Here is a 27,903-nt window from a genome sequence, read left to right on the forward strand (position 1 = left end):
AAAGATTTAGGGGAGAAAATCAAAGCAAATGTAACAATTACTGACTGAAAAAAGGAAAGGGGTAAGCTTCACCATCATGGCTGCAACTCCTACAGCTCCTGGGATCCTGGGATCTACTGTTACACTTTTGGGCCTTTGTTATCCTGATCCTGAGAGATGTTCTGATCAGCCCAGGCTGGAGAGAGAGTCCCTGATGACATCACCACCTCCACTGGCTTTGGCTGAATCCTGAACAACACCTGGGATGTGAGACTGTTACTTTGTCCCTTGTTTGTCCTTTTACTTCCCCACCTTATTTCTTCTCTTTCTTATCCTTCTCCTATTGCCTTCTGTCTTAGCCAGCAAAGACTATATTTTTGCAACACTGCTGTAAGCTTGTGACCAGAAAGACAGCTAAAAGCAATGCCTGAACAGGCCAATGCTGGTACAAGTTTGTCAGGTCTCGGAGTGGCTGGTAACGCCACATTTTGTGCCTGTGTTTCTCCAGCTAAGAGGATGCAAATGAGAGTCAACACGAGAGACATAAGCTGCATATTCTATCTTTGCTGTTCTTTTCTATTCCCTATTGTGTGTATTTGTCTTGGGTTGCTTCTACAAAACAGAATTGGACCTTAACAATAGCAGCAATAACAAAAGCTCCAGCTCAACTCTTTTCCCCCCAAAACTTATTTTTTTCCCAAAAGGACAGTCATCATATCTTTAATACCATCTAAGAGATGGTAAAACAAGGACTTTTTCCTTATTAAAAAGAAAAGGAGTACTTGTGGCACCTTAGAGACTAACCAATTTATTTGAGCATAAGCTTTCGTGAGCTACAGCTCACTTCATCGGATGCATACTGTAGCTCATGAAAACTTATGCTCAAATAAATTGGTTAGTCTCTAAGGTGCCACAAGTACTCCTTTTCTTTTTGCGAATACAGACTAACATGGCTGTTACTCTGAAACCTTTCCTTATTAAAAAACACTCCAGCTACAGGGAAAGAGAACAGGAACAAGGGAGGTTGTTAAAATGAAAGTCTTAGTTATTTTTTTTACATTCCAAATACTTTAACTGTTTTTCCTTTTCTGTATCTTTAATAAAAGGTTAAAGGAACGTCACCCTCAAATATATCAACATTTATTTTGCAGGGCCACTGTTACACTGTGAATGTGATCCCACACTAAAATTACTAGAGTAAGGTATATGGGGTAAAATCCTAGCTCCAGTGACGTCAGTGGCAAGATTCCCATTGAATTTAATGGAGCCAGGATTTTACCATTAAGAATATGAAAAGAGGGACTTTGTTAATACTGGAAAGCCCATTTAGACCTAAAGAAATCTGTTATGCAAACACCAGCTGCCTTTGGTTAACAATCTTATTCTTGTCATTGTGACTTCTAATTTGTTTTAGTTTATTTAGGGGGTCTACTTAAAGGTGTTAATGTCATACTCTCCTGTCAGGGGTTGGGTTATACATATTGCTATCAGGATTTTAAGTTTATCAGGCTCATGTAGCTTGATTTCGGTTTCAATTACATCAATTGTAAATGATGGAAGGATTTCAATTATAGTAATAACAGGATCTACTTGTTTTTATTACTTTGCATGTGATATTGTTGTTTGACAGGTTTCAGAGTAACAGCCGTGTTAGTCTGTATTCACAAAAAGAAAAGGAGTACTTGTGGCACCTTAGAGATTAACCAATTCATTTGAGCATAAGCTTTCGTGAGCTACAGCTCACTTCATCGGATGCATACAGTACGATCCGATGAAGTGAGCTGTAGCTCACGAAAGCTTATGCTCAAATAAATTGGTTAGTCTCTAAGGTGCCACAAATACTCCTTTTCATATTGTTGTTTGTTATTCCAGCATAAGGTACTGTGGGAAAACCTACAATATAAAAAAAGTGTCTACAGAGCAAGAGGCTTCCTTCTGAAAGAAAGAGATTGGTTCTATTGGTTTTCAATAGAAAGGATAACTCTTTATGCCCTTCAGTTTTGAACAGACGCAGTTGGCAGAATTTGAGTCAGACCAAAACAACAAACAGCATCCTGGTTGACCAGATTCATGCAACAGCATTTCTTGAAACACTTTGAAACTTCTTCCATTCTGTAGTGCTCCTACAAAAGTATTATGATCAGAATGAGTAAATCAATCAATGTTTAGCCTGTGGCGAGCTTGTATTTTGGATTGGACTCAGTTTGGATTTCGCATCTGTTCTGAAGAGCTTGGAAGCATTTTTACAAATCCAAAGTTTATTAGGTAACAGAAAAGGAAAGAAATGAGAACAATGGCATGTAGATTATGTGGCAAATGTGACCCTAAAAAGATTGGTCAAGAGAAGGAGAGTTACAAATGTTATCAAATCTGCTGTGAGGAAGAAATGAAATAAAAATACTTAGAGTAAAAAGAAGAAGAAAAAAAACCAAACAAGGATATACTAATATTTTGGTTCACAAGAGCCTTCCACACAGCTTCAGTGTTAAAAAATGCTGGTAACTTTCGCACTCCTGACCAGTTTAGCTTGAACTCCTGCTGTTAGTAGTAGAATCAAAGCTAAACCATGCCATGTTAATTTTCAGAAATGTTGAAGTCACAAACTTTTCAGAAAGCACTTTAGTAAGGGAATGTCAGCAGTCAGACTGAAAATTGTCTCTGACTGAAATGAACTTGGAGGACATCCTACCAGGTGATGCAAAACAACCTTACTAAGAACAGATCAAATAAGTGGTCTATTCATCTGGAAACTGACAGGATCACTACTTCATACCAGTGCTGGCTCTGCAATACAACGTGCCAGAACTCTGATCGGTGAAGAAAAGATGATTTGGTAGGGGAATATGAAGTTCAAAGAGAATATGTTATGTTAGTCACATAATTTATAGTTTAGCCAGGAAAATGAATTAAAGTAATAGGGAGAAGGGGAGCAGCACCACTGAAAACAATGCGTGTGTTTGTTTTTAACCAGAATGATTCACTGCACTCAGTGGTATAAACTAGGGGCCTGATCTATGTGCCATTTTGCAAATGTGCAAGGGTGAGCTGGGTGTAACCTGCTTCATTCTGCAGCTACCCACATGACTTTCTATTATATGCCATCATGTGCCAGCAATGCCCCTCTGCCATGTACATTGGTCAAACTGGACAGTCTCTACGTAAAAGAATAAATGGACACAAATCAGACGTCAAGAATTATAACATTCAAAAACCAGTTGGAGAACACTTCAATCTCTCTGGTCACTCGATTACAGACCTAAAAGTGGCAATACTTCAACAAAAAAACAGACTCCAACGAGAGACTGCTGAATTGGAATTAATTTGCAAACTGGATACAATTAACTTAGGCTTGAATAGAGACTGGGAGTGGATGGGTCATCACACAAAGTAAAACTATTTCCCCATGTTTATCCCCCACCCCCACCCACCACTGTTCCTCAGACGTTCTTGTCAACTGCTGGAAATGGTCCACCTTGATTATCACTATAAAAGGTCCCCCCCCGCTCTCCTGCTGGTAATAGCTCACCTTAAGTGATCACTCTGGTTACAGGGTGTATGGTAACACCCATTGTTTCATGTTCTCTATGTATATAAATCTCCCCACTGTATTTTCCACTGAATGCATCCGATGAAGTGAGCTGTAGCTCACGAAAGCTTATGCTCAAATAAATTTGTTAGTCTCTAAGGTGCCACAAGTATTCCTTTTCTATTCTCTGGCTGGTTCTCAGTCATGTGACACCTGGGCACATCTTCTCCATTGAGCCGCGTATGCATTTCTAATGTAATGCTGCACATCCAATGACCAAAAGGTTTGAAATCCAGTTCCAGTAAATACATGCAGTAATCCTAATATAGAAGTCATTTTGTTTTCCAGAAAGGCCTGAATTTGGCGTTAGGACTTTGCTATTGTTTCATGAAAGATAACTGACTACTTTGTAAACCATAGACTATGACATTTGAAGTGCACTGTCTTTGTGAAGTAGTTATTCAGATTGGGCCTGCTCCAACCCGCATTGAAGTCAATGTGAGGCTTTCCATTGATTTCAATGGGAGTTGGACTAGGCCTATTGGGAAGTATTACCATGCAATGCAGTGTTATCCAAAAGTCTTACTCCTGACTGCCACTCCATTTATTTTGTGCCATCTTCAAATTTTACCAGTTATGATTTTATATTTTCTTCCAGATTGCTGCACCCCTTATGGCATGCTACTGGAGACACCCTGCCTCAGTTTTCTATCCTGGGTTTCCTGTGCCTCACAGCTTCCAACACTGTGCAATTTTTTGGAGTGATTTAACCCTCCCAATGAGTCATGTAAAGTCTGACTTCTGGGGTACACAAGTCCAAAAAAACCCACATAAAAACCAGAGTCTTCTGACCCACTCTTTAGTTGGTGACAGCCTTCCTCTCAGGGTCTGTCCTCTCTTGCTAACACTCTTCAACCCTCCTGGACTTTGCTCAAGCTTTTCCCACTCTTTCAAGAGTGCCAACTAGATGTAAGATCCATCCAGGGTCTCTTTCCCTGGTGTCCTTCTGCAACCTGATGTCTCCCTACCTGAAGTTCCCCTGCTCCCCGCAGATCCTCTTCAGTTCTCCTCCATACTACTACCCTGCTCCAAGGCCTATTACCACAGGAGCCCCTCCGCCCCACTCCCTATGTTCTCCCTTTTTAAACTGAGCCTTTACTGAGCCACAGCTGAGAGGCAGCTAACCAGTCATTAAGTGGGACTGGCCCCATCTCCTCCTTAAAGGGCCGGTCACTCTGTGACACAGATCATTGATAAAGATAACAAATAGCATTGGGCTAAGAACAGAAAAAAACCACTAAAAGTACTTCCACAGGATAAAAATTTCCAATCTATAATACTTTTTGTGATCTCTTAGATAATCAGATTTTAATCCTTGTAATATGGGCTATATTGATTTTGCACAGTGATAATTATTTTTAACCAAAATGCCATGCAAGAATAAGTTAATTGCCTTACATATTTGCCTTAAGTATATTATGTCAACAAATTATCAACCAAAATTGTGGTATAATAAAGAACCGAAAATACTCATTTAAAATAGCAGTTACCTCCCTCCCAAACACATATACACATTAGGAATATTTTATTTTGATAGATGAGGATATAAAAGCTTCTACCGTTACTTACCCTGTATCCTTGAAGGTGTCCTCGGACAGTTTTTAGTGGAACAGGGTCCCAGTGCACCTTGGCTAATGTGCTGTTAACAATGTGCACCTGCACGTTGCCTGGAGCAACCATTGGTACTGTGTGGGAGAGAGATTTAACAAATCCCAGATGATAATCAGAGACTATATGAACAGATAAACTATATGAACACTCATAAAGAAATGGGTCACACTATTATCTCGTTTAACAACTGTTTGTTGAAGTGGGCCTCAATATTCATACCGCTGAGGTTTATGAAGCCTCTAACTATCCTCCAAAGATTTGAAGTTTACAATTTTCATTTATTACATGAGAGAAAAATTCCCTCCCACAAATTTTCAATAGCTTTTTTTAAATCCCTCTGTGACTTTGCATTTGGATATTTTTAATTAATACAAGTCAGTCAGTCTGAGAAACTTACAGTCTTCCCCAGAATGTCCAATCACCTCTGCAGGTTCTGGTGCATATCCTAGGTCATTTAAAGCCTGTACTTTTATCTCATATGGAACAAAGGTCGGTGTACCAGATACAATATATTTTGAAACATTTGCAACTATAACAGAAGTCCACTCATCACCAACATCTTTCTGACGCCAACTGACTTTGTATTGAAGACCTGGTCCATTGGACTGAAAACCTTTTAAAGGCTAAAATGAAAAAAAAATGAAATTAATATTTTAAAATTATTTTATAACATTTGCAAAGAAGAGCAATCCAGGATAATAACAAAATCATAGACTTCTAAAGAAGAAGGAAGGTGTAAAAATGAGCCTGATTCACCATGTGGTTCCCCCAGTTTTATACCAGTGTAATGATATTGAAACTTCTGTTTCATTTTTACGCTGCTGTAATTTCAGTTACACTGGCATCAAAGTGAAATAATACATTCGTATATCACCCTGAACGTTTTGAAAAGCAGAGAACCTAATCACCAAGTGTTTTAATCATGCAAGCTAAGTGATGTAAATATATTCTTGTTAGTTTTCGTTAGTCGTGGAAGACAGATACTACGAAAGAGCTAAAAGAAGTTATTATAAATCATATTTCCCAGAGAGTTGGAATCTTTTCAAAGCTGTAATGGGAAGCTGACTTTGCAGTAATGAGTAGTTGGGAATCTGTGTTTAGAAAGAGAATCAGAATTCGTGCCTTGTAAGTGTCAGTACAATGCATCCACAAACAGCTTTAAGTAGGAAGGTATAATGATAATTTAGTTTATAATAAAGTTTAGTGAAGAGTTAGGATTTAAATCAGAATCCATTCTAAAATTATGAGGCTAACTGATCTAAGATACTATAGATATTTTTTAATCTTAATGCATGAAAACACTTCAAGTTATCCTAAATTAATGAGTTTGTCAGGAAGATGGAGAAACCACTAATAAACAAAAGAGAAAACAGTCCTTTGAAAGTATGTTTCTCACTGTGAGTATTCATTTACATTTTCCCCCTATTTAAGAAAGGGGAAAGGTTCAGACAAATTAGTGGATTTTTATTTTGTCTCAAACAAGCACCAACTGTAACATCTATTAATTTATTCAAAGTTTATATTTTTATTTTCTAGAAAATGTTGCTTATAGGCTAAAAAACTTACCTCCCATATAATCACCAAATTATCGGGTTCTGATCCTATCCCTTGAACACCAGAAGGATTTTCATCTGGCTCTAAAAGTTAAATATTTATAATTGAGTAAGGCCCGACTGTTCTTTGAGTTCTAAATAATTCAATGGCGTCTAAAGAGTAAACTGATTACTGGTAAATGGTAGTGTTTATTTACTTGCAGCTTTTGTTAGGTATTGTTCAGATGCTTCACTTGGCTGACTTCTACCAATCTCATTGACAGCTATTACACGGAACGAATAGTTAACATACGGAGACAGCTTTAACTGTACAGTTGTCTGAGTCCCATGGACTTCTGTCTGGTAATGCCATACCCCTGGTTCACGCATTCCATCTTCATATTCAATGACAAAATCTATCAACAAAAATTGAGTTCAATTATATGTCAGATCTATAACATTCCTAGGCATCAGAGACTAGCACAGTCATTTATGAATGAAATAATCATAAGTCAGCAATCCGATCTACACTAAATATTTTTAAAATAAACTTGAAATTATAATAAATAAGTTAGAGAACACAACTGAACAAGTAGTCCTTAGCAAGAAATGTAATGGAAACATAACTCTTTGGCATTCTAACTGTAAGTAAGCATAATTCTATTGTAACTGTCTTAGCTGCTTGGATACTGCCACAACAGGAGCCTTAGAAATACCGTACTGAGAGAAAGACACAATAGACGAAGTTTCAGCACAGAAATAAGCAGAGAGAGAAAACATTTGAAATTGTATATGTAGTGTGATGGACCTGCTAAGCAGGGGTTATAACTCCCGTCAGCCCTCCTCACTGCATGTCCCCTTCCTCTTGGACAGGTAAGGGGAAGGGTCCTGCATGAGGAAGTGGCCGGGGTCAACTGGGAAGCGGTGGCTGCTTGACAAGCCAGGAGCTGCAGAGAAATCAGATGCAGAGAGGAATCTGTGGGACCTGAACACAGCTCCACGTGTGGAACAGACTGTGACTGCTGGACCTTACAGCTGAGTGAAAGCTGGGTGGGACTTATGGGGGAGGAGCAGCGGCTGGGGAGGGAGCCACTGCAGAAGGGCCCCAATGAGAGACACTAACAGAGCCGGCCTGGAACCTGCAAACTCCTGTTTGCTGGAATAGAGACTGGACTGGAGAGCACACCCCAAGCACTAGGCCTGAATGAACTGCTTTCGATGTTTACCTCTATCAAAAGTTTGGCTTTGAAAAGATCAGAAAAACCATCTGGTTTATAATTTTGAGGAAGTTAAAGCTTTTCTGTCAACAAAGATAAATAACACATAAAGGTATTGCTGCCAATGAGCTTTCAAATTCAACTGTCGCACATTCAGGTTAGTTTAAGATTTTAACACTGTCAAAAAATGTCTGGGAGTAAGTTTATTTCAGTGGGGCTGCGCATGTGATTAAAAATTTACTCCTGTATGTATTTGCAGGATTGAGCCCTTAAAAGGGGTTTCACATGGATGCAAGTGTCTGTGCTACTGGTTGTGACTGCAGGATTAGGGGCTTTTGACTGAACTCTGTGGGGCAGGGAATGTGTCCTTCCATATGTTTGAACCGCATGCAACATGTTTTGGGCACCACTGTAATACCGGTAAATAATAATAACAATGAAAGAATGTATTTGCTAAGCTTACTAGACAAAGGTATATTTCAAAACTCTTTGGAATCTGAAAAAGTAAAACAATGAATTTTTGTTCCAGTAAATACAACCAAACATACTTGTAATGGGGCTGTTATTGTCATATCCTGGTATCCAGGACAGTTGTATGCTTCTTTCTAGCTGATCTGTTAATTCTAAATCAAAGGGTGGATCAGGACGATCTATAAGCCAAATAAATACATAGTAACTAAATATAACAGATTAAACAGTTTCTTCTTGGCAACAATTCTCACATTTCAACCAAAACTTTTCCAAAAGCACAACAATAAAGAGATCTACTTCCATTATGCCGATATGATTTAGTGGCCATTTGCATGCAATTGTAATGGAATGCATAAGAACTGATGTTGCTGGGAACTTTCTAAATACATTTGTAACAAGCAAACACTACTGACAGAAACTCTATGCCTGATTGTTTTGCAATATAAAAGCTACTGTAATGAAAAGCAAAGAAATATGAAATGCATGGTTCAGCATCATGTTCAGTTAATGACTAATGAATATGAGTAGCTAACTATTATACACGAAATAAAATCTTTGGTCGTGAAAAATAAAGAAGTGCAGATATTAAAAAGAAACTCTTTCAGAATTAGTACAAATATTTCATGCGTCAATTTAAGAAAGATGCTCTGCAATAAGAAAAACAAAGGCATTTTACTTTTAACCTACACATTTTAAGAAGCCTGAAAATATAAACTAAACTGTTAATTTACAATACTCTGAATTCATAATTATGAAATTGTTCATCCCAAATTGCTGAAAATCATTCATTATATTAATAAGCATTTGGAATGAAAGACCGGAGTAGGTCCATTAAGGTCAACGGGACTTATTAAAGTGAATAAAGTTATTCATATTTTAAAGTGTTTGCAGTATCAGGTCCATAGTACCATATTTTGCCTTGCAATATAAATTCAGAGAATATGAAATATGAAAAAGCCTTATTCAGGATATTGTAAAAGATTAAAATCTAGACACTCTTATGCCATAACATTAAAATTAACGTAAAATGTTAATGAGAAGCAGAAAAGAACCTTGATAATAAAGTCCTATTTCATTTCCAGTGTGGAGTAAAATCAAGACATTTATGAGATCAATTATTTGGCCACTTTTAAGGACCCCTTTCAACTGAGAAAACAGGATGGCTTTTGACATTGCAAATACCTATCTAGGGCCATGTAAACTGCTACAATTAGATTTTCAGGCCTCGTTTAGCTTATGCTTCTGTACTGTGGAAGCTAGAATTAAAGGCCTTGATGCCTCTCTCAGTGAAGTCAACAGCAAAACTCCCTTTAATTTAAATGGTGCAAGATCAGGCCTATACTTGTTTTTGATGTGGGCCTTCAGGACACTGCTGAACTTTGTTCTTCAAGTATTTGTTCTGTATTACATATTATTACAGAAAATATATTGCATTACTGTACTTAGTATAAAGAAATTTAATAATACTGTAAACAACAAACTTAAAAAATTGCTTAAAAACTTCATTTTCTATAAATTGTATACTCCCAAATAATTTAAAATAGCCTTGGTGTAAAATTCTAAAGGCTAATAATATAGTAATGAAACAGTCTGAACAAATAGCTAATAAGAAAATGGTATGATTGCACAGAATTCTCTTCTGCTTTAAAAAAAAACAAAGTTGGTAAAAAGACATGAAATGGAAATTAAAACCAAAGATGACACAATTTGCAATAGGCAAAAGTGTGAATATGTTTGGTGGATGATGCAGACAAATTTTGTATTAGTTTACCGTAAATGATAGCTGGAGTTGGGGTAGCAGCTGAAAAGGACATTAATATAAAGGATTTAATCAAAATTAGTAGCCAAAGAAACATGATTTTACACATAGTTAAAGATTATATTTATTAGAGATAATAAAGTGAAGTTATTTTTGCTACAAGGGTCAATTTTAAATCATGCATTGATTATTTTTAATTTTTTGCAAGAAAGATAAAGTATCCAATTTTTTTAAATGAAAAATTAAATCAAGAAAATAAATACAGAAATGACTCTTACACAAACTAGACAAATGTTTTTAACCTTATTTTTCATATGGACAAAACTAACATTTTGCTTATCTCACCCTTGAATAGTTATTAAGACCACTGCAGAATTTTAGAGCACCAGTAGATTTTGGTTGGAGATTCCTGCTAGCTTCTCTAGCTAAGGATCACATTGAAAATATACTTACAAGGCGGGAGATGATAAGACACCGGACTGAAGTAAAGCTGGTCAGAGAAATAAAGGAAGTAGGGCTGCCTTCTCACTCAGTGAGCAGAGGCAATAGCTACTAGAAGAGTTTAAACTCCTGGGGACTGATCCTGAGCTGGACAATGTTATACCAATAAAATAAAAACCAGCAGGATCTTATTAAAGGGGAAAAGGCAAAATGCCACATTTACTGTGAATACAGACAGAATCATAGTAAGCAGTTAGTTATAGCTATAACATTCCATTCAATTTCATATTTATTCACACATTCATTCATTCATACAACACATACACAGGTTCTGCAAGGTTGTTATCATAGTTACCAGCCTTAGAGTTGCTCATGCCAAGCCACTGGCCAGGTGTCCTGGACATGAGGAGGGAGCAGGGCCTTGTCAGATGCACATCTGATGCTCCTGGAAGTTGGTTTGCAGAATCAGACCCCAAAGTTCTCACTTTCTAGAGTCCATTTTTATAGGAATTTATTCCTATGCCAGTCTATAGGAATTGCTTCATCATGCTGTTTCTGAATCAGTCAGCAGATGGCACATTCCTGATGGCTCCGTGCTGCAAGATGTTATCTTGTTCTTCAGTTCTCCCATCCTTGAGGCTGTTGGGTGGATTCCAGTCTGCCCTCCGGGAGTACTCTGGTTATTTCCACTTGATGCCTTCTTCAGCCGATGGACACTGGATTCTTAGGCTGGCATCTCCCGGATCATTCAGTTATTATCCACACCAAGCATCCATCCACATACATCCTCTATCTCTATTGTAATCACAATTGTTAACAAAGCTAGATGAATACAACAAAAGGGCGGGGAGTCTCTGGGTGCTGTTTCTGTTGTTAGAGACTATTGCTTTGAGTCTCTCTCTCTCTGTGAGTAGTTGTTACAAAGAATTGCTTTGAGAACAGACTCTGTCTTAGGATGTACTAACACAATTAGCAGCTTGCAAGTTTCACACAGAGAGGGAGAGAAACAGTAAAAATAAGAGACCAAAAACCAAGAGACTTCTTAATTAATAATACCCTGGAATTTAAACTATGGGGAATCAAACTCATTTGTGATTTTAATACAGAACTTCTTTAATATGATCCAACAAGAGTGCTGGTAAGCAGCAGGATCTCCTCATCTGGGTATTGATTCCCTCCACAATTGGTGACCCCAGTCAGCAGAAGGCATGTGCTGGAGGCATATGCACAGTACACTGTGGTCCAGCAGTTCCTGGCTGGTGGACTTCATAGCTATTTCTTAATTACAGGAAGCCTAGCTAAACTGAAAGAAAACTAGACTAAGAAAAATCCTGGAAGTAAGAGTGAAAGTTAAACAAGCATGTTGTTCAACTTGTTTGAAGCAGAATGCAACTGTAGAAGCTGGCAAGAACCTCAAGACAACCGGTGTTGGTGCTGAAATACTCTGCAGAGTCATTGGTCGACTGCACCAGCTCAAGTACAATGTAGGAGAGCATCTAGCATGAGATTGACCTTGTCCCATTGGAAACACTACTTGCTGCTTGAACACTTTCTATTAAGCAGTTGGTTCATATTTTACCTTCTGCTTCATACACTACCTTAAAAAATATCAGACAATATAGGCAAGATTGAATATCATTTATTTTTTATCTTAAAATTTAACTGAATGCCCAAAGAGCATATATGTGTTCGGGTGTTTTTATTTTATCAAACTCTGTTAGTGCCTGTCATATCAAATCTAATACTGCTTTAACAATTTATACAAAACAAACACAGCTTTGCCCTTACAACATTTTAAAAGCAATCTTACCAACAACAGTGAGTATGGCACTTGCAGAAACGCTGTCCAGGGTAGTATTTGCTACACATGTATAGGTTCCATCATCCTTATCAGTTACATTCATAATGGCCAAACTATCTTTATGAATAATAAACCTGTAAATAATACATTCAATAGTGGATTTTTCATTGTTATAGTAAAGTTGTGTATAAAATTACCAAATCCTAATGATGGCTTAATATTTTTGTGGGTACCAGCAACATCTCCATGACTTAATGTAACTTCAACATTTGGACTACAACTACATTTTCACTGATAGGTAACATCAGTATTCAAATGTGTTTTCTTTTCTGAACGACACCTCGCTTAGCAGTTGATTCGACCTCTGATCAGCAAAAGTGTTGCTTTTGCGTCTCAGAAGCTAGCAGAAGTCTTCAATCCTAACCGTTGCTGCAACAGGATACTGATGTCCTCCAAAAGACAAGGCAGGACACATCACCAACACACAACTAGAGCTGTGAACATCTGATCAGATTTATAACGAATTCACTTATTCTGAGTTTGCTAACCTTTTGTAGCTGCTTTCTTCAAACATTTGTTTGATCCAGTTTTACTGGAATAAAAGAAAGTAAATTGCAAAGTCTTATGTGTACTTGTGTAATATGCCTAACTGTGGAATATTTGCATACTATTTGCCTTAACTTTTTAAAATAAAACCTTTCAACGTTTCTGCCCAAAATTACAGTTGGAAGCCTAGAAATGATTCACCCATGCATGGTCATGAATGTAGGGTAAACACTGACAGAATCTGCTAGAAACATTAATAAGCAGCCCCCCCCCTTCCCCCGCAACAAAATCCATACAGAGATATGCTTTTCACTTTTGGAACAAAGAACTTACTTTGTTGAATTTGGCTGTATTGGCAGGTTAACATTAGCACAATATAAACTTCAGCCTAAGAATCCTACCCAAGCTTGACTGTTGCTAGGGCTTCCCTACAGGACCTCCTCTCTCCTAGCTCCCAAGCTCCTTCTCCCACCCATCTGTCAGTTTGATTTAACAGTAGTTACCTTGCAGTTAAATGTAGAGTTTTAGCCTAGGATGCCCTCAACAGAAAAGTCCTGCATTCTCATACAAGTTGTTAAAGTTGGCCACATAATTACAAAGCTCTAGTGTTTTCTAGATCAAGAACAGAAAAAGTACTCTCTCTGTGATTTAGAATTTTAGGCCAGAAGGGACCATAACGTCACCTAATATGACCTCCTGTATATCGCAGGCCTTTACATTTCATCCAGTTACTTCTGTATTGAACCCAATAACCTTTGTTTGACTAAAACATAACTTGTGTTTGGCCAAAGCACATATTCCAGAAAGACATCCAATCTTCAATGGATGCCACCAAGAGAAGGAGAATCCTTCACTTCCCTTGGTAGTTCGTTCCAATAGTTAATCACTCCCACTGCTAAAACTTTGTGCCTTATTTCTAATTGGAATTTGTTGGGCACCAGCATCCAGCCATTGGTTCTTGGGATTCCTTTCTCTTCTAGATTAAAGAGCCTTATAGTACCAGGTATTTTTTTCCCTGCTAAAGTACTTATACGTTGTAATCAAAGGATGATTCAATCTTATTTCTGAAAACCTAAACAGATTCAGTTCTCAGTCTCACACTATGAGGCATTTTCTCCTGCCCTCAAATGTTAATTGTGGCTCTTTTCTGCACCCTTCCCAATTTTTCAACATACTTATTAAAATGTGCACACCAGAACTGTATACAATATTCCAGTACCAGTCTCACCAACCCATATACAGAAGTCAAATCACTTCCCTGTTCCTACTCACCACTCCCCTGGTTATACATTCAAGGATCGCATTACCCCTTTTGCCACAGCATCACACTGGAAGCTCATGTTCAGTTCAGGGTACATTATGACCCCAAGATATTTTTCAGTCACTGCTTTCCAGCATACAGGCCCCCATTCCTTAGATTTGGTCTGCATTCCTTGTTTCTAGATGTATAACTTAGCATTTGGCTATATTAAAACACATTTTGTTTGAAGATTACCAAGCAATCCAGATCACTCTGTATGACTGCCCTGTCTGCCCTATCATTTACCACTTCACCAATCTTTGTGTCATCAGTAAATTTAATTAGCTGTGTTTTTATATTTACTTCCAGATTATTTATGAAAATGATAAATAGAATGAAGCCTAATAGTGATCCTTGAGAAACCCCACTAGAAATACCACCATGATGATGACTCCCCATGTACAACTACTTTTAAAAATCTGTCAGCTACCCCTTTCTTAACCCATTTAATATGTGCTGTCTTAATATTGTACAATGCTATTTTTTTACTCAGAATGTCATGTGGTACTAAATCAAATGTCTTACAAAAGTTTAAGTATATTACATCTACAGTTAATTTCATCAGTCAAAATTGTAATCTCATCCAAGAATGAAATCAAGTTTGTTTGACATAATCCATTTTCCATAAAACCATATTGACTGGCATTATTTATATTCCTATTTTTTATCAATTGAATCCTGTATCAGCTCTTCCATTATTTTCCCCAGGATTGAAGTCAGGCTTACTGACCTATAGTTATGTGGGTCAACCTGTTTGCTCGTTTTGAATATCAGCACATTAGCACTCTTCCAGTTTTCTGAAATTTCCCTTGTATTTCAAGATTTATTAAAATTAATATCAGCAGGCCAGAGATCTCCTCACACAGCTCTTTCAATATTCCTGGGTGCAACTTTTCTGGATCTATTCAGTTTAAAATGTTTATATCTAGCAGATATTGTTTAATGAAAGCCTTGCTTATTAATGGACTAGAAATTACTTCATCATCCTGATGTGATACAAGTACATCATTCTGCTTCTTTCCAGATACAGAATAGAAATATTTATTGAACACTTCTGCCTTGCCTGCATCACAAACAATTTTATCATCTCTATCTATTAATGGGCATATACCATTGCTATGAATTCTTTTGCTCCTAATATACTTTTAAAAACTCTTTCTTATTGTTCTTAGCACTAACCCTGGATTTTTCCCTGATGTCTTTAGCTTCCTTTATCAAATTTCTACTATTCATACTTCTAATTTATTTTGATTGCTATCTATTTCCCATTTTTTCCATTGTTTAAATGTTGCTTTTGCATTTCTAATTGCTGCCTTCACTTTGCCACTGTACTAGGATGGGCTTTTAGGCAAAGACAAACATGGGTCTGATGTTGTTATTGAGTAGTCTTCTTGTGGAAGAGTTACCCAACATTTCAGATGAACAGGAGAAACATGAACAAAAATGAGTTTAAAAGTACAATTACAAAAAACAAAATAAATAATTTATCTGTACCTTTCATCAACTGGCAGTTCACCATTATCCTTCAACCATGTAATAGTTGGCATTAAGGTACGATCATGCTTTATAGTACACTCAAAGGAAACCTGGCCACCCTTTTGAATGATTTTATATTCAGGCTGTTTAATAATCATTGTTGGATCTGAAATTTAGAGTTGCTATTAGACATTTAAATTGTTTGAAATTCTGGGTTAAACTGTGATTAAAATGGTTTACAACAATGATTGGTTTCTTACCTTTGACTTCTAGATGGACCTCATTTTGTACCTTTCCTAATTTATTCCTTGCTACGCAGGTATATGTGCCAGTACTATCCTTTTGTGCCACAGGAATTTCCAGAGTTCCATTGTCATGAAAAACATAAAGATCTCCATGCAGGATGCTCCCTTTTACTCCCTTAAACCTTTATATTAAAAATTGTATCATTATCCAATATCATGCACTAATTCAATCACATCTAGTGTTAGAAAAGCAAATTTTAGAGTACTGCATAAGAAAATACAGATGTCAAGCAAACCCATGCAGTGAAATTTAAATGGAATCTATCAGTAATTTAATTAAATGTTAAATTACATAAATAATTTAATGTATCAATATTGTAATCAGTGCATGCTAAAAAAAAGAGAGCCCTATTTTATTTTTAGAAAAAGAAATATAGAATAACAAAAAACATTTAAATGATTGCTTTCAAGGAAAGTTAATGCCTCTTCAGAAGTACTTATACACAATGACTACAACTTACCATTCAATTTCAGGCACAGGTGAACCAAAAAAAGCACAATCTAGCAATGCAGGATTGTTTGCAATGATTTGATATAATTTATTAGCAGGAGTCAGAATTCTTGGTGGCTCAGCTAAAAAGACAACACAACACATTTTATTTTATTTATCTATATATAAGGCATGTTTGATTACGACGATCAGGAGTAGCCTATAAAATTACACATTTACATCTCTCTCTGATGTGACTTAGGGGCTCTATCTAGCTCTGCTGCTGGTAGTCTGTAGAAGCTGTAATACAGGGGAATCTCCCTGTTACAAGTAAATACTTCCTTCTTGTTTTTCAGTGAGCAATGGTGATAAGCACTGAAGTATGTGACTTCACTGGAAGAATTCAAGTCAGAAAATGCTAAAAAAAAAAAAAAAAAAAAAAGAAGCAAGGTACACTGGGCCAAATATCTTTGCCCCAGTGCAGATGACTGATTTGACCACACAATTACCAGGCGGTTCTACAACTCCTGGGTGCAAGGAAGCTGCACACTCCAGGATCTGGGGTCAGACTCTTTGGTGGAGCACCTCTCCTTTCCTCTGGAACATCTTGCAACGAAAGAGGGTCTTTCCTCGGCTCCATCCACTGAACTCGGATCTTTGGAACTAATTATTTTGGTTCCTCGTGCGGAGGCTTTACAAGGTGACCTCTTTCCAACTAGGATTTTACAGCAGGCTTAAGCTCACAGGGAGGCACTGAAGGCCATACTACTCATGGCTGGAGATACTTTCTTAGGAGAAAGTCTCCCTGACTCAAGCATAACAAGATCATCTTGCAAGAGCAGATCCTGAAACAGCGTCTTAAAATCCTTTTGGACAATTTCTGAGAAAATCTTAAAGGTGTTGCAGGCTTTAGCTGCGTGTCCTTTACCTTTTTCATGACTATCTGAAGCCCTGGTTTTTATGTGGATCAAGATAATTTTTTTTAATGGAACATTAAAAAATTAAAATGAAACATTAGTTTAAACCTAGTACTAATTAACTCTTTACAGCTATTTCTGTTGGCCTGAACTAACAGAGAAAGGGGACAAGATGCTTTCTTGCCTGCATCAGCAAAGGGGAGGGAGGAAGTTAGAGAGAGTGGGGTATCTATGCTCTTCATCTGTAGCGTGAGGGCTCAAGGGATATGCTCACACTCTACTCAAAAAAGTTCTGTAGCTATATGGCTGGGCATGCAACCCCTTCAGTGGGGCTCTGTGGAGACCATATATGAAGGAGAAGAAAGAACTGTGTTATATAGGGGTTTGATCAGTACTCATAATCACTTGCAATATAAAAGATTTATTTTATTAACTTTTATGTTGATTTAACCAGCAATATTTTTCTGTTACTTAGCATTGCAGAAAGTCTGGATTAGATTAAACAATATCAGGAAAATTTACTAGTCAACAACTCTTAATTAAGTTACAGATGAAAAATGAAAGATTGATCTTACCCAAAACATTCACAAATGCATTTGCCAGCAAGTATCCATATTCATTAGAGGCATTGCATTGATAAACAGCACTTGATCTTTCTTGCACATCAGAGAAAATTATGGTATCACCATCTACTTTTCTGCTAGGATCTTCTGGGGCAACTATATGGGTTAAAAAAAGTGTATTTATTCTTTCTTAAATTGTTATTAAGATGAGTACTATATTTGTGAAGGGAATGAAATATTATGAAAGACAGAAGTATTTCTTGATTCCATCTTCCCAGACTTCCCTTCAGTGGTTCACCATTATATCATGACGTGATTTAGAAGGTGTCAAGTATCAGGGGGTAGCCGTGTTAGTCTGTACCCACAAAAACAACAAGGAGTCCGGTGGCACCTTAAAGACTAACAGATTTATTTGGGCATAAGCTTTCCTGGGTAAAAAATGCACGGAAGAAGTGGGCTTTTAAAGCTTATGCCCAAATAAATCTATTAGTCTTTAAGGTGCCATCAGACTCCTTGTTGTTTTTGTGATTTAGGAAGTTATCCAGATTCTATACTTATTCAGTGCAAACTGGATACCTTCACTGTTCTTTTATGATTAATGCCAAAGGCATATGATCCATGTAATTTGAAGAGGAAAACATACAAAAATATACTGATGTATGTATGATTCAGACAAACAAAGATACAGACACAGATATGTAATGAGTGGGATAAGAAAAAACCTTCTTCTTAATGCCAAAAGAAAATGAATTTATAAAGATGGGGGGACTTTAGAATATTCTAAGAACTCAAACTGTTCCCATGTTCTGCTATTCTTAAACATAAATATGTCTAAAAACATAAAATAAAAAATAGCTTTCCCCATGTGAAAATTACCTCAAATGAAACTATAACAGGTCAGATGCATTACTGGGAAGGAGTTCTTTGTCAACAAGCTAGGAGCATTTATGGAAGTGGTGTTAGTGATTCAGTAGGTGGCACTCTTTCCTCTGAACGAGCACTGCCAGTTCAAAACTGTTCTGTAGTGCTGCTGCATGCGATTAAACAGCTGCTGAGTTCTAGAAGTGGCATGGGATGCTTTGGGATGAAATATACAATGCTGAGTAAAAGACAGACATATTATTGAAGTTACTGGGCCAAATATTGCTCAGTTATCCCTGCACGACCACAATAAATTGGGAGGAGTTGAAGGTGAAACTGAAAATAGAATCTAGCCTGTCAAATTTTGTTGCATATAAATACACCAAAATGCAGTTTAATGTATTTGCAGACATCACATTTTTGACGATATCTCCTGGGTCTGCATCCCCTGATATTATCTGTGAATTTGAGAGCATAATTAAGCCTGCAGAACGCATTGCCAAAGATATAATTCAGACCAAGAGCTGGGGAGAAGTTAAAAAAAGTAACCATTTATATGGATAATAAGAACATCCACTGCCAAATTAGCAAGGATTTTTTTTAAAATGATATAAATCTTCATGCTTCAAGGCATAACCTAAATTCTAACTAAGAGGAATTAGGAATTAATTTCCCATATACGTTATTTCACAACTGCCTATTATGGGTTGTTTTCCTTGAACCTTATACTAAAACATCTGGTACTGACAACTGTGACAGACAAGATAGTGGACTAGAAATATCTCTGGTCCAGTTCTGTTTCTCAGTGTGACCCCCTTTCCTCTGCTCAAATGGCTCTCATCTCACTCTGATTGCAAGGCTTAGTTTTCACAAAGAAATTTCACCAATTTAACTAAATCATTTTCTAAATACATTTTTTCCTATCCAATTCCAGGCTCAAGAATGGTTTCCTTTTCAAGTCCAGTCCACCTCCATTCCTATTTCTGGGCCACCATCACTCTGTTGCTGGGGGGGTAATCAAATTTGCTTTGCTTCCCTTTTGTATCAAAAGTTTCTGGTCTTCTCATATTCTGTTTCAAGACCCATTTTGCCTTAATTCTGCCCATCACCTATCTTTCAACTGGCTTAACTACCTGGCTGCTTGGCTGGTCACAACATCAACACTTGCCTCTACTTCAGAGAATCCTCCTCTCTTTAGTACTACGTATGCCTGGTTCAAAACCTGTTGCCAACAGACATGCCAAACCCGCAAAAAAACCCACAGAAATTTGGCTTGTTTTTGGCTTAATTGCCTTGTGAGTTGCTTGTTGGCTAGTTTTTGGCTTGTAGCTTGTTGTTTCTTTTTTTTGATTGGCTCCCGGCAAGCAGGGGCAAGGTGGGGCAAGCAGGGGAGACAGTCAGGGATGCACAGCAAGCTCACCAGAGTCCCAGACTGCACACCAGGGGGTCTAGTCACATAGAGTGTTAGGGTTCTTAGGGATTGGCTCATTTTGGCCTTGTTTTGAAATGGGATTAGCTTGATTTTTGGCTTATTGTGGAAGTCAGGGCGCTTATTTACCAAGTGAAAGTTGGCAACAGTGGTCGCCAATACTGGCCCTACTAAAAATGTGAAGGAGTCATGCTGTTTCACATGTTCACATGCTATGTCAAAGATCTTAATTTTATGATGACATTTCATACTCACGAAGTGAAATAAATCCTTCCAGCCCCTGAAATTAAATACTAAATCAAGGTCTCAATATAATCTCTGAGGGCATATTTACTGTGCTAGGCCCTGATCTTGCAAAAGAACTTTTCCAGGCACATATTTCTGCCAGTGTAGATCCCTTTTACAGGATGAAGTACTTTGAGTTGACTGGCAAAACCATATCAGTTTACTTAAAAAAAAATCTTCTTCCTATGGAATGTGTCTATTCTGTGTGATTGATTTAGGAATTCATGTAATCAAAGATTGACTCTACTGGAATATAATTTAGGAGTTTCTGTAATATTCATAAGACTTATGATTCTTTTACTGTGTTCATCAACAGTTAACTGACTTTGGGCAATTACCACAGACTTACAAAGATGTACCAGTAGCACATAAAAATGATGACATTATTTTTGGAAATGGGCTATTTTTTGCAAGCAACAGGAAGGATTTGCCTTCTAAGACCTGTTTTGTGACATATTTGATAATTTGTAAGTCACATTGACCTCTGTGGAAGGAAGCAACTGAAAATGAGCTCATTTTTACACGTTTATGATAATGATGCTATAGGTAGCTTTGAAAGCCCCATTTAATATATGTGCCATTTTCTGTTGCTTATAACTTTCTCCAACAAATTACTTTTTGGGATGAAATTTCTCACATTAAGACTCAGTTCAAAAGTTAACTTGTGTGGGGAAGGTGTGGTGAGGTGAGGGGGAGGCAGGTTGTCAAAATTCCATTCAGCTGTGTTTGAGATGTCAGTGTATGGAAAGAACAGTCAAATCTGACTGCTTTTTGCAGTCCTATCTAAAAGCTGGCTACTTTTTAGAACTTCAGCGAATCTATGGACTTAAGCCCCAAACCTGCAATCTGATCCATGTGGACAGACCCCTGAACTCAAGCAGAGCTCAGCTGACTCTGTGCATAAGGGACCTGCCCATGTAGATGATCAGAGTGAGAATCATGACTTTTGTTCAGAACATGGACTACTGGCATGTTAGACAAAATTTGAGTTAGAAACATTGATAGCAAAAGCAGCAGGAAGCTGCATATTGTTTAAACACAGTGTGCAACTTTCTGCTAAAGGAATGATCAGGACTTGCTCAAGGAATTCTGTTGCTCTAGACAAACTTGTAAATATCTGTCCCCGACAAGCCCACATTTGGTTCCACAACGTTACTGAAACCCTAATCCTGAAAATACTTACACACGTGATTACGTATTTGCAGAACTGAGACCTGAATGCTTTGCCACTCCCAATATTTGCAACACCCTTAGGTGCACATTTGCTTTCTGTATGTTGAATCAGCTTTCTATGTGCTTCTCCAAATATGCAAATAAATACAGCATGTTCAAATACAAAGAAAGCTATATACTACGTCAGACACTTCCTTCATCTTAGCTAGTCATTCCGCACCATAAGTCTCCCCTATGTTGATCTGAATCTATCATCATCATTAGACTGCACATCCAGTTCTAGTTTTGCATGATATCCCCCACTGGATAGCACTGGACATTTCTTACAATAATATATTTAATTGATTGGACTTAGTAGCACCATTCTATTTTCTTGTAAAAAAAGTAAATGCAACATTATAGATACAACTGATTAAAAGCAACATTATGGTTAGACTTGGGTGAAAAATGGAAAAAAAATTCCACAGAATTGTTTTTGCCATTTCTCATTGAAATTTCTAACTTTTCTGATGAGATGTATTTACTCTTTAGATTGTATACGTACAAAATTCAGGAAGTTCAAATTTATGATTCTCAGAGCAACAGTTAGTTGAGTACATTGCGTATAAACATAGATAACTAGCAGTCAAAAGAAGAAAAGAAGAAAAATGTACCCTGATTACCAAGAAAAAATCCCTGACAATAAAATATTAGGGCCTGAACAAAAGCCCACTGAAGTTAATTGAAGTCTGTCCACTGATTTCAATGGGCTTTGGATCAGGCCCTAAAATGCTGTTGAATAGTCTTGCCAAGGAAAGGGGGGAAGTTACATTGCCTGACATGTTTAACATTCGACTAGTCAAACATGTAATAGATGTCCATTAGAGAATAACCCCGAGAATGGAGATGGGCTGGATGGCCTAAGATGTATTTTTCCATCTCTGGTTTCTATGAATTTATGATGTATTAATTATTATTATTATTACTACTATGATAATGGTCAAGCCGTTGAGTGCTCCTAGAATCACTGAGTGACTTCCTCAAATTATTTCCATGTCTGAAATGAAGAAGCCACCAAATATTAATATCATACAACAGCCAGTATTAAATGTTCTCAGCTATGTTTATTTAAACTGTTAGACCCACAGGGCAGGGACTGTGTCTTTATTTGCCCATAAAGTGCAATGCAGGCCCAGGATACTACACAAATTATTCTCAGAAATATGCTACTTGGAACACAACCATATTTTGTAGGGTAGGCTGTTAACTGTGTTTCTGTTTGATAGTGAAGGTGATAACAAGTATGTTGATGACATGCTCAGATGCTGTGTGGCAGACTCCCTTGAACTAAAAGCTAACCCAATATACTAGAAAGGAAATAAACACAGTAACCAAGCTGCTTTTTCACATATTGTTGACAAAACGTACACCTTGTCGTTCTGCTCATCTTGGAGCGAAATCTTACTTTGATCAATAAGATGTCATAAAAAACACAGAGTAGAAGTGGAGAAGAATTTCTCTTTGGGACAGAATAGCAACATTAATTACTCTAATTGCCTTTAGATGCCAATATCTTCTTTAACACAGTACACTTATGAATCAAGAGCAATAATTTCTTCCATGCTTTTAAAGCGAGCAGGTATGATTTCTGATAAACCTTTCAGAAATAAATTTTTATTTTTTCAACCCCCAAATAGAGGCCAATAAGATAGTGTTGGGACACATAATAGTGTACTTATACTCGATGCTTGATACTATCAGAGCAACAGAAGGTAATGTCGTTAAACTGTGATAATTCACAATCTCTTGTTCATCTTTTTTAAAAAGCTGTTATGGTATCATTTTGCAACAGGGTAGAAAATTAATCATTCAAAGAAACAGATACTTGATATGAATGTTGACACTGAACATATTTCATCATAACTGTAGAGCCCAGATTGTCAAAAATATTTCTCATAGATTATGCACATTTTGCAGTGAATGTAAACACTATGGCGCATGTCAATCATAGCTCTTATATATGTGATCCCTAACAGATGGTGCTTAAGACCAACTTCAGAGATAACTAAAACATGAGCAATATTCTGAAGACACAGTAGATCCTGTTGTTGTTTCTGATGAGATAATATAATAATGATAAGCAGTCTTTCTTATTGACATAAATTGAAATACTTGGCCATTGTCTAGCCTTCATGCAGAATGCTGTTAGTCCTCATGTAGGGTTTGCAAATTTTGGAATGACCAAAGTATCATCTGTCTTACAGCCAATAATGCTAAAAGTAATGCTATTTATTTCATCCTACATGCCTCTTCCTCCAGAGGATCACATTCATAACCAATATGTAAAAGTTGTGATCATATCCATTACTTGTCAGTCATTTCCCTACTTAAAGTTATAAATGTATGATCCAGTATTGCTGAAGGGAGCTGAAACCATAAAAGTCAAATAAGATCATTGTTAATTATTTGCATAATTGTGGTGACACTATGCCTTTTATTAGCTATAGTTGAAAGGATAGAATGGGGACAAGACAGTAAATATAAAATAAAGGACAGAGTAAGAGAAGAATGTCCTAGTGCTTATTAGATTTAAGTAAATTCTGTTGGTAACTGGCTGAATCAAGATGGCATCATAACCGGAATAATCCATATCTTTGTGACCTCCACGTTTCTCACATGCTCTACCTGAAACTAATCTTGAAGAACATCCAAAAGCTACAGATAGTGCTGGATATGGCTGTTCTCCTGCATATAGGTTTTAGCTGCAATGAATATGTTACACTTATATTATGTAAAGACTGTACTTGTGATTCAAGACACGACACAGGTGTATGATGGGGTATCCACCCCACATAAGGCCTGAAAGGGTCAAGGTGGCCAGGTAGGCCAATTAGCTGCCTAGGCTACACCTGGAGAAGCCAGGGAGATGGGATTAATTAGACCTGAGGTTCAGCTGGACAGGAAGAGGAGGGGCCTGTATAAAGCCCAAGATCCAAGAGTACAAAGGGATGGCAGGGAGATAGTCTGCCGTCACTTCCTGGGAGAAGAGGGTGTGTTTAGGGCTATAGAGATAGGAAACCTACAGTTACTCCCTGGTTGGAGGGAGTTTGGGCTGGTAAACCAGAGAGGTGGGAGAGCCAGAAAGGCAGGAAAGGCTCAGGGGAAATGCAACAAGGTATGAGATAGGGCAGACCCTGGCTGCTGATGAAAGGGCACTGAGCTAGAACCTGGAGTAGAGCAAAGGCCTGGGTTCCCCTGCAGGCCCCTGGGGAAGTAGCGTGGACCAGGCAGCAGATAGTGGACTGCCTGGGACAGCTTGTCTTGGAAGACTTTGATACCCTGGAAGGGGAGGACCTCAGTGATTTGGCCAGAGGGCTGAGTCACTAAGAGGAAGCTGCAACTCCTGGAATGAGAGATGCCAGAGGGTGGGAGATAATGACGGGTGAAGAGACTGACAGAGGAGGGCACAGCACCTGGAAGGAGCTAATCCCCAGAGCCACCAGGAGGAGGTGTTACCTGCAATGAGTGGACTCGTGACGTGGTGGAGAATGCGGACAGGCGATTACTCCTTATAAAAGGAGAGTGTAAGAGATTGTGGTGGACCATGAGGGACAGTATAAGGTGGTCACACCTGATACAAGAGGAGTGTGGAAGGCAATAACAGAAAAAAGGGAAAGAGAAAATGGAGTCACAGTAGGTGGAAGCCTTTTTTGCTGAAGGCACTTATACATTCCCAGCCTGGACTCCAGAGTCTTCGCCCCTGCAGATGGGGACTGACAAACAGCCAGAACGGATCCAGATCCTGCTGAAGTATGAGCAGAGACAGTGGGAGGCACATTGGTACCTGCAAAACTATTTGACACAGCTGGCTCAACAGCACTGTATTTATTTAAGCTCATGCAGGAAGAAATTAGCAGAGACTGCAGAGAGTGGAAAAGAGGTACTAGGGTCAGGAGGGCAGAAGCCTGGCCAAAGGAGTGTTATGCCTCCAGGTGAAGGGGACACCTGAAAAAGAGAATGCCCCTACCTGTATGGGGGAGAGAAGCCTCACCCAGAATGCAGAAAAACAAGAAACCCCCGAAGAGTCCAACCTGTGTGGAGAACAGGAAAGGGAGGGGCATGTTTTGCCTGCGGTCAGCAGGGGCACCTAAGGAGGACATATATGAGTTGTAAGGTGAAGGTGAGCCCAGGAGAGAGGACTAGACAAGAGAATCATAGAATCATAGAATATCAGGGTTGGAAGGGACCCCTGAAGGTCATCTAGTCCAACCCCCTGCTCGAAGCAGGACCAATTCCCAGTTAAATCATCCCAGCCAGGGCTTTGTCAAGCCTGACCTTAAAAACCTCTAAGGAAGGAGATTCTACCACCTCCCTAGGTAACGCATTCCAGTGTTTCACCACCCTCTTAGTGAAAAAGTTTTTCCTAATATCCAATCTAAACCTCCCCCACTGCAACTTGAGACCATTACTCCTCGTTCTGTCATCTGCTACCATTGAGAACAGTCTAGAGCCATCCTCTTTGGAACCCCCTTTCAGGTAGTTGAAAGCAGCTATCAAATCCCCCCTCATTCTTCTCTTCTGCAGACTAAACAATCCCAGCTCCCTCAGCCGCTCCTCATAAGTCATGTGTTCTAGACCCCTAATCATTTTTGTTGCCCTTCGCTGGACTCTCTCCAATTTATCCACATCCTTCTTGTAGTGTGGGGCCCAAAACTGGACACAGTACTCCAGATGAGGCCTCACCAATGTCGAATAGGTACTCCAGATGAGGCCTCACCAATGTCGAAGGTCAAAGCATGGCCAGCTGACAAGGCACAGAAAAAGGTTTGTTTTGGGTTCAACAAGATCGGCCATATAAGAAGGCACTGCCCTCTTAAGAAAGGACGGGGTAGCAAACAGGATAGCATGGACCCGAATGAGATAGGAAAAAAGGGATCAGAAGATAAAATGATTGGGATGGAGAAGGCCCAAATAGACACAGGAACGAACACAGAAGTGAGGGAGGCTATGATGGGAACTCAGACCCTGAGGGAAAGGGAGCTGGGGGATTCTGTGTAGCAAGTAAAGATGCTGCAGAAGAAATTAGGAGCAGCCAAGCATGCCTTACAAGAAGCTGTAGAAGATTTAGAATTGCAGTGAAGTGAGTATCAGGACACCATCGAGGAGAAAGGCAGATTGCTGCTCATGGTGGGGGACCTTGAGCAAGAGATGGATGACTTATGGGCCCAGTTATGGCAGATGCCAGGCAGGAGACACCTGTGTCTTCCAGGGATGCAATCTTGAGGAGGAGAGATTGTGATGGGGTGTCCACCTCACACAAACCCTGTATAAAGCCCAGGATCTAAGAGCAAAAATGAACTGCAGGGAGGTAGTCTGCAGTCACTTTCTGGGAGAAGGGAGGTGTGTTTGGCCTATAGAGAGTAGCCTGCAGTTACTCCCTAGGAGGAGGGAGTTTGGGCTTGTAAACCAGAGATCAGGGAGAATGAGAAAGACAGGAAAGGCTCATGGAAAATGCTACAAGGTATGGGATAGGCACATCTTGGTTGCTGATGAGAGTTGCAGGCCCAGGTTCTCCTACTAGCCACTGGGGAGGTGGCATGGACCAGACAGCAGAGAGTGGACTGCCTGGGATAGTTTGCCTTGGAGGACTTTGATACCCCAGAACGGGAGGACCAGAGTGACCTGGCCGGAGGGCAAGTCATGAAGAGAAAGCTGCAGCTCCTGAAATGAGATGGTCCTCTCTCACCCTGTGGCCTACATGTGAAAAGACAGCCAGAGGTCTCTTCACACATAGGTCGCAGGGTGAGAGAGGACAATCTTACTCCAGGAGCTGCAGCTTCCTCTTCGTGACTTGCCCTCCGGCCAGGTCACTCTGGTCCTCCCATTCTGGGGTATCAAAGTCCTCCAAGGCAAACCATACCTGGAAGGAGCTAATCCCCAAAGCCACCAGGGGCAGGTGCCACCTGCCAGGAGTGGACCCTGTGACAACGTATAATTCACTCTACATAGTTTTGGGCCTGGAAACTTGAAAGGCTGCCTCTTTTCTATATGCTATCCCAAGGTTTAAGACTGATGGTTCTGAGTAATGGTGCCTAGATTTAAATGTCTAGGGGCTGATGGTTGAGGGCCCCGAGTGTCCATCATAACCAAAATCAGTAGGTCCTCAGGGCTTTGTGCAGATCTACTTTCTCAGACCTTTGATCAAAGTGGCTAAATGTCACATTATGTATTTACACTATTTT

The 27,903-nt window shown here is 38.8% G+C and overlaps 1 protein-coding gene across 5 annotated transcripts in view; it reads right to left on the reverse strand.

The window, feature by feature from the left end:
- NRCAM (neuronal cell adhesion molecule) overlaps positions 1–27,903 on the reverse strand; it is a 107,019-nt gene that overhangs the window by 47,673 nt on the left and 31,443 nt on the right. For all 5 annotated transcript variants that reach the window (XM_077807781.1, XM_077807782.1, XM_077807780.1 and 2 more), the window contains 11 exons: positions 17,947–18,090; positions 16,486–16,597; positions 15,980–16,146; positions 15,738–15,885; positions 12,407–12,531; positions 10,168–10,197; positions 8,474–8,575; positions 6,927–7,124; positions 6,743–6,813; positions 5,574–5,799; positions 5,135–5,250 (listed from right to left, as the gene is read on the reverse strand). In XM_077807781.1, the coding sequence (XP_077663907.1) occupies positions 5,135–5,250; positions 5,574–5,799; positions 6,743–6,813; positions 6,927–7,124; positions 8,474–8,575; positions 10,168–10,197; positions 12,407–12,531; positions 15,738–15,885; positions 15,980–16,146; positions 16,486–16,597; positions 17,947–18,090 (1,439 nt within the window). The remainder of the gene's footprint in view (positions 1–5,134; positions 5,251–5,573; positions 5,800–6,742; positions 6,814–6,926; positions 7,125–8,473; positions 8,576–10,167; positions 10,198–12,406; positions 12,532–15,737; positions 15,886–15,979; positions 16,147–16,485; positions 16,598–17,946; positions 18,091–27,903) is intronic.

The sequence above is a fragment of the Eretmochelys imbricata genome, chromosome 1 (genome assembly GCF_965152235.1).
Source record: "Eretmochelys imbricata isolate rEreImb1 chromosome 1, rEreImb1.hap1, whole genome shotgun sequence".
NCBI classification, from domain to species: domain Eukaryota; kingdom Metazoa; phylum Chordata; order Testudines; family Cheloniidae; genus Eretmochelys; species Eretmochelys imbricata.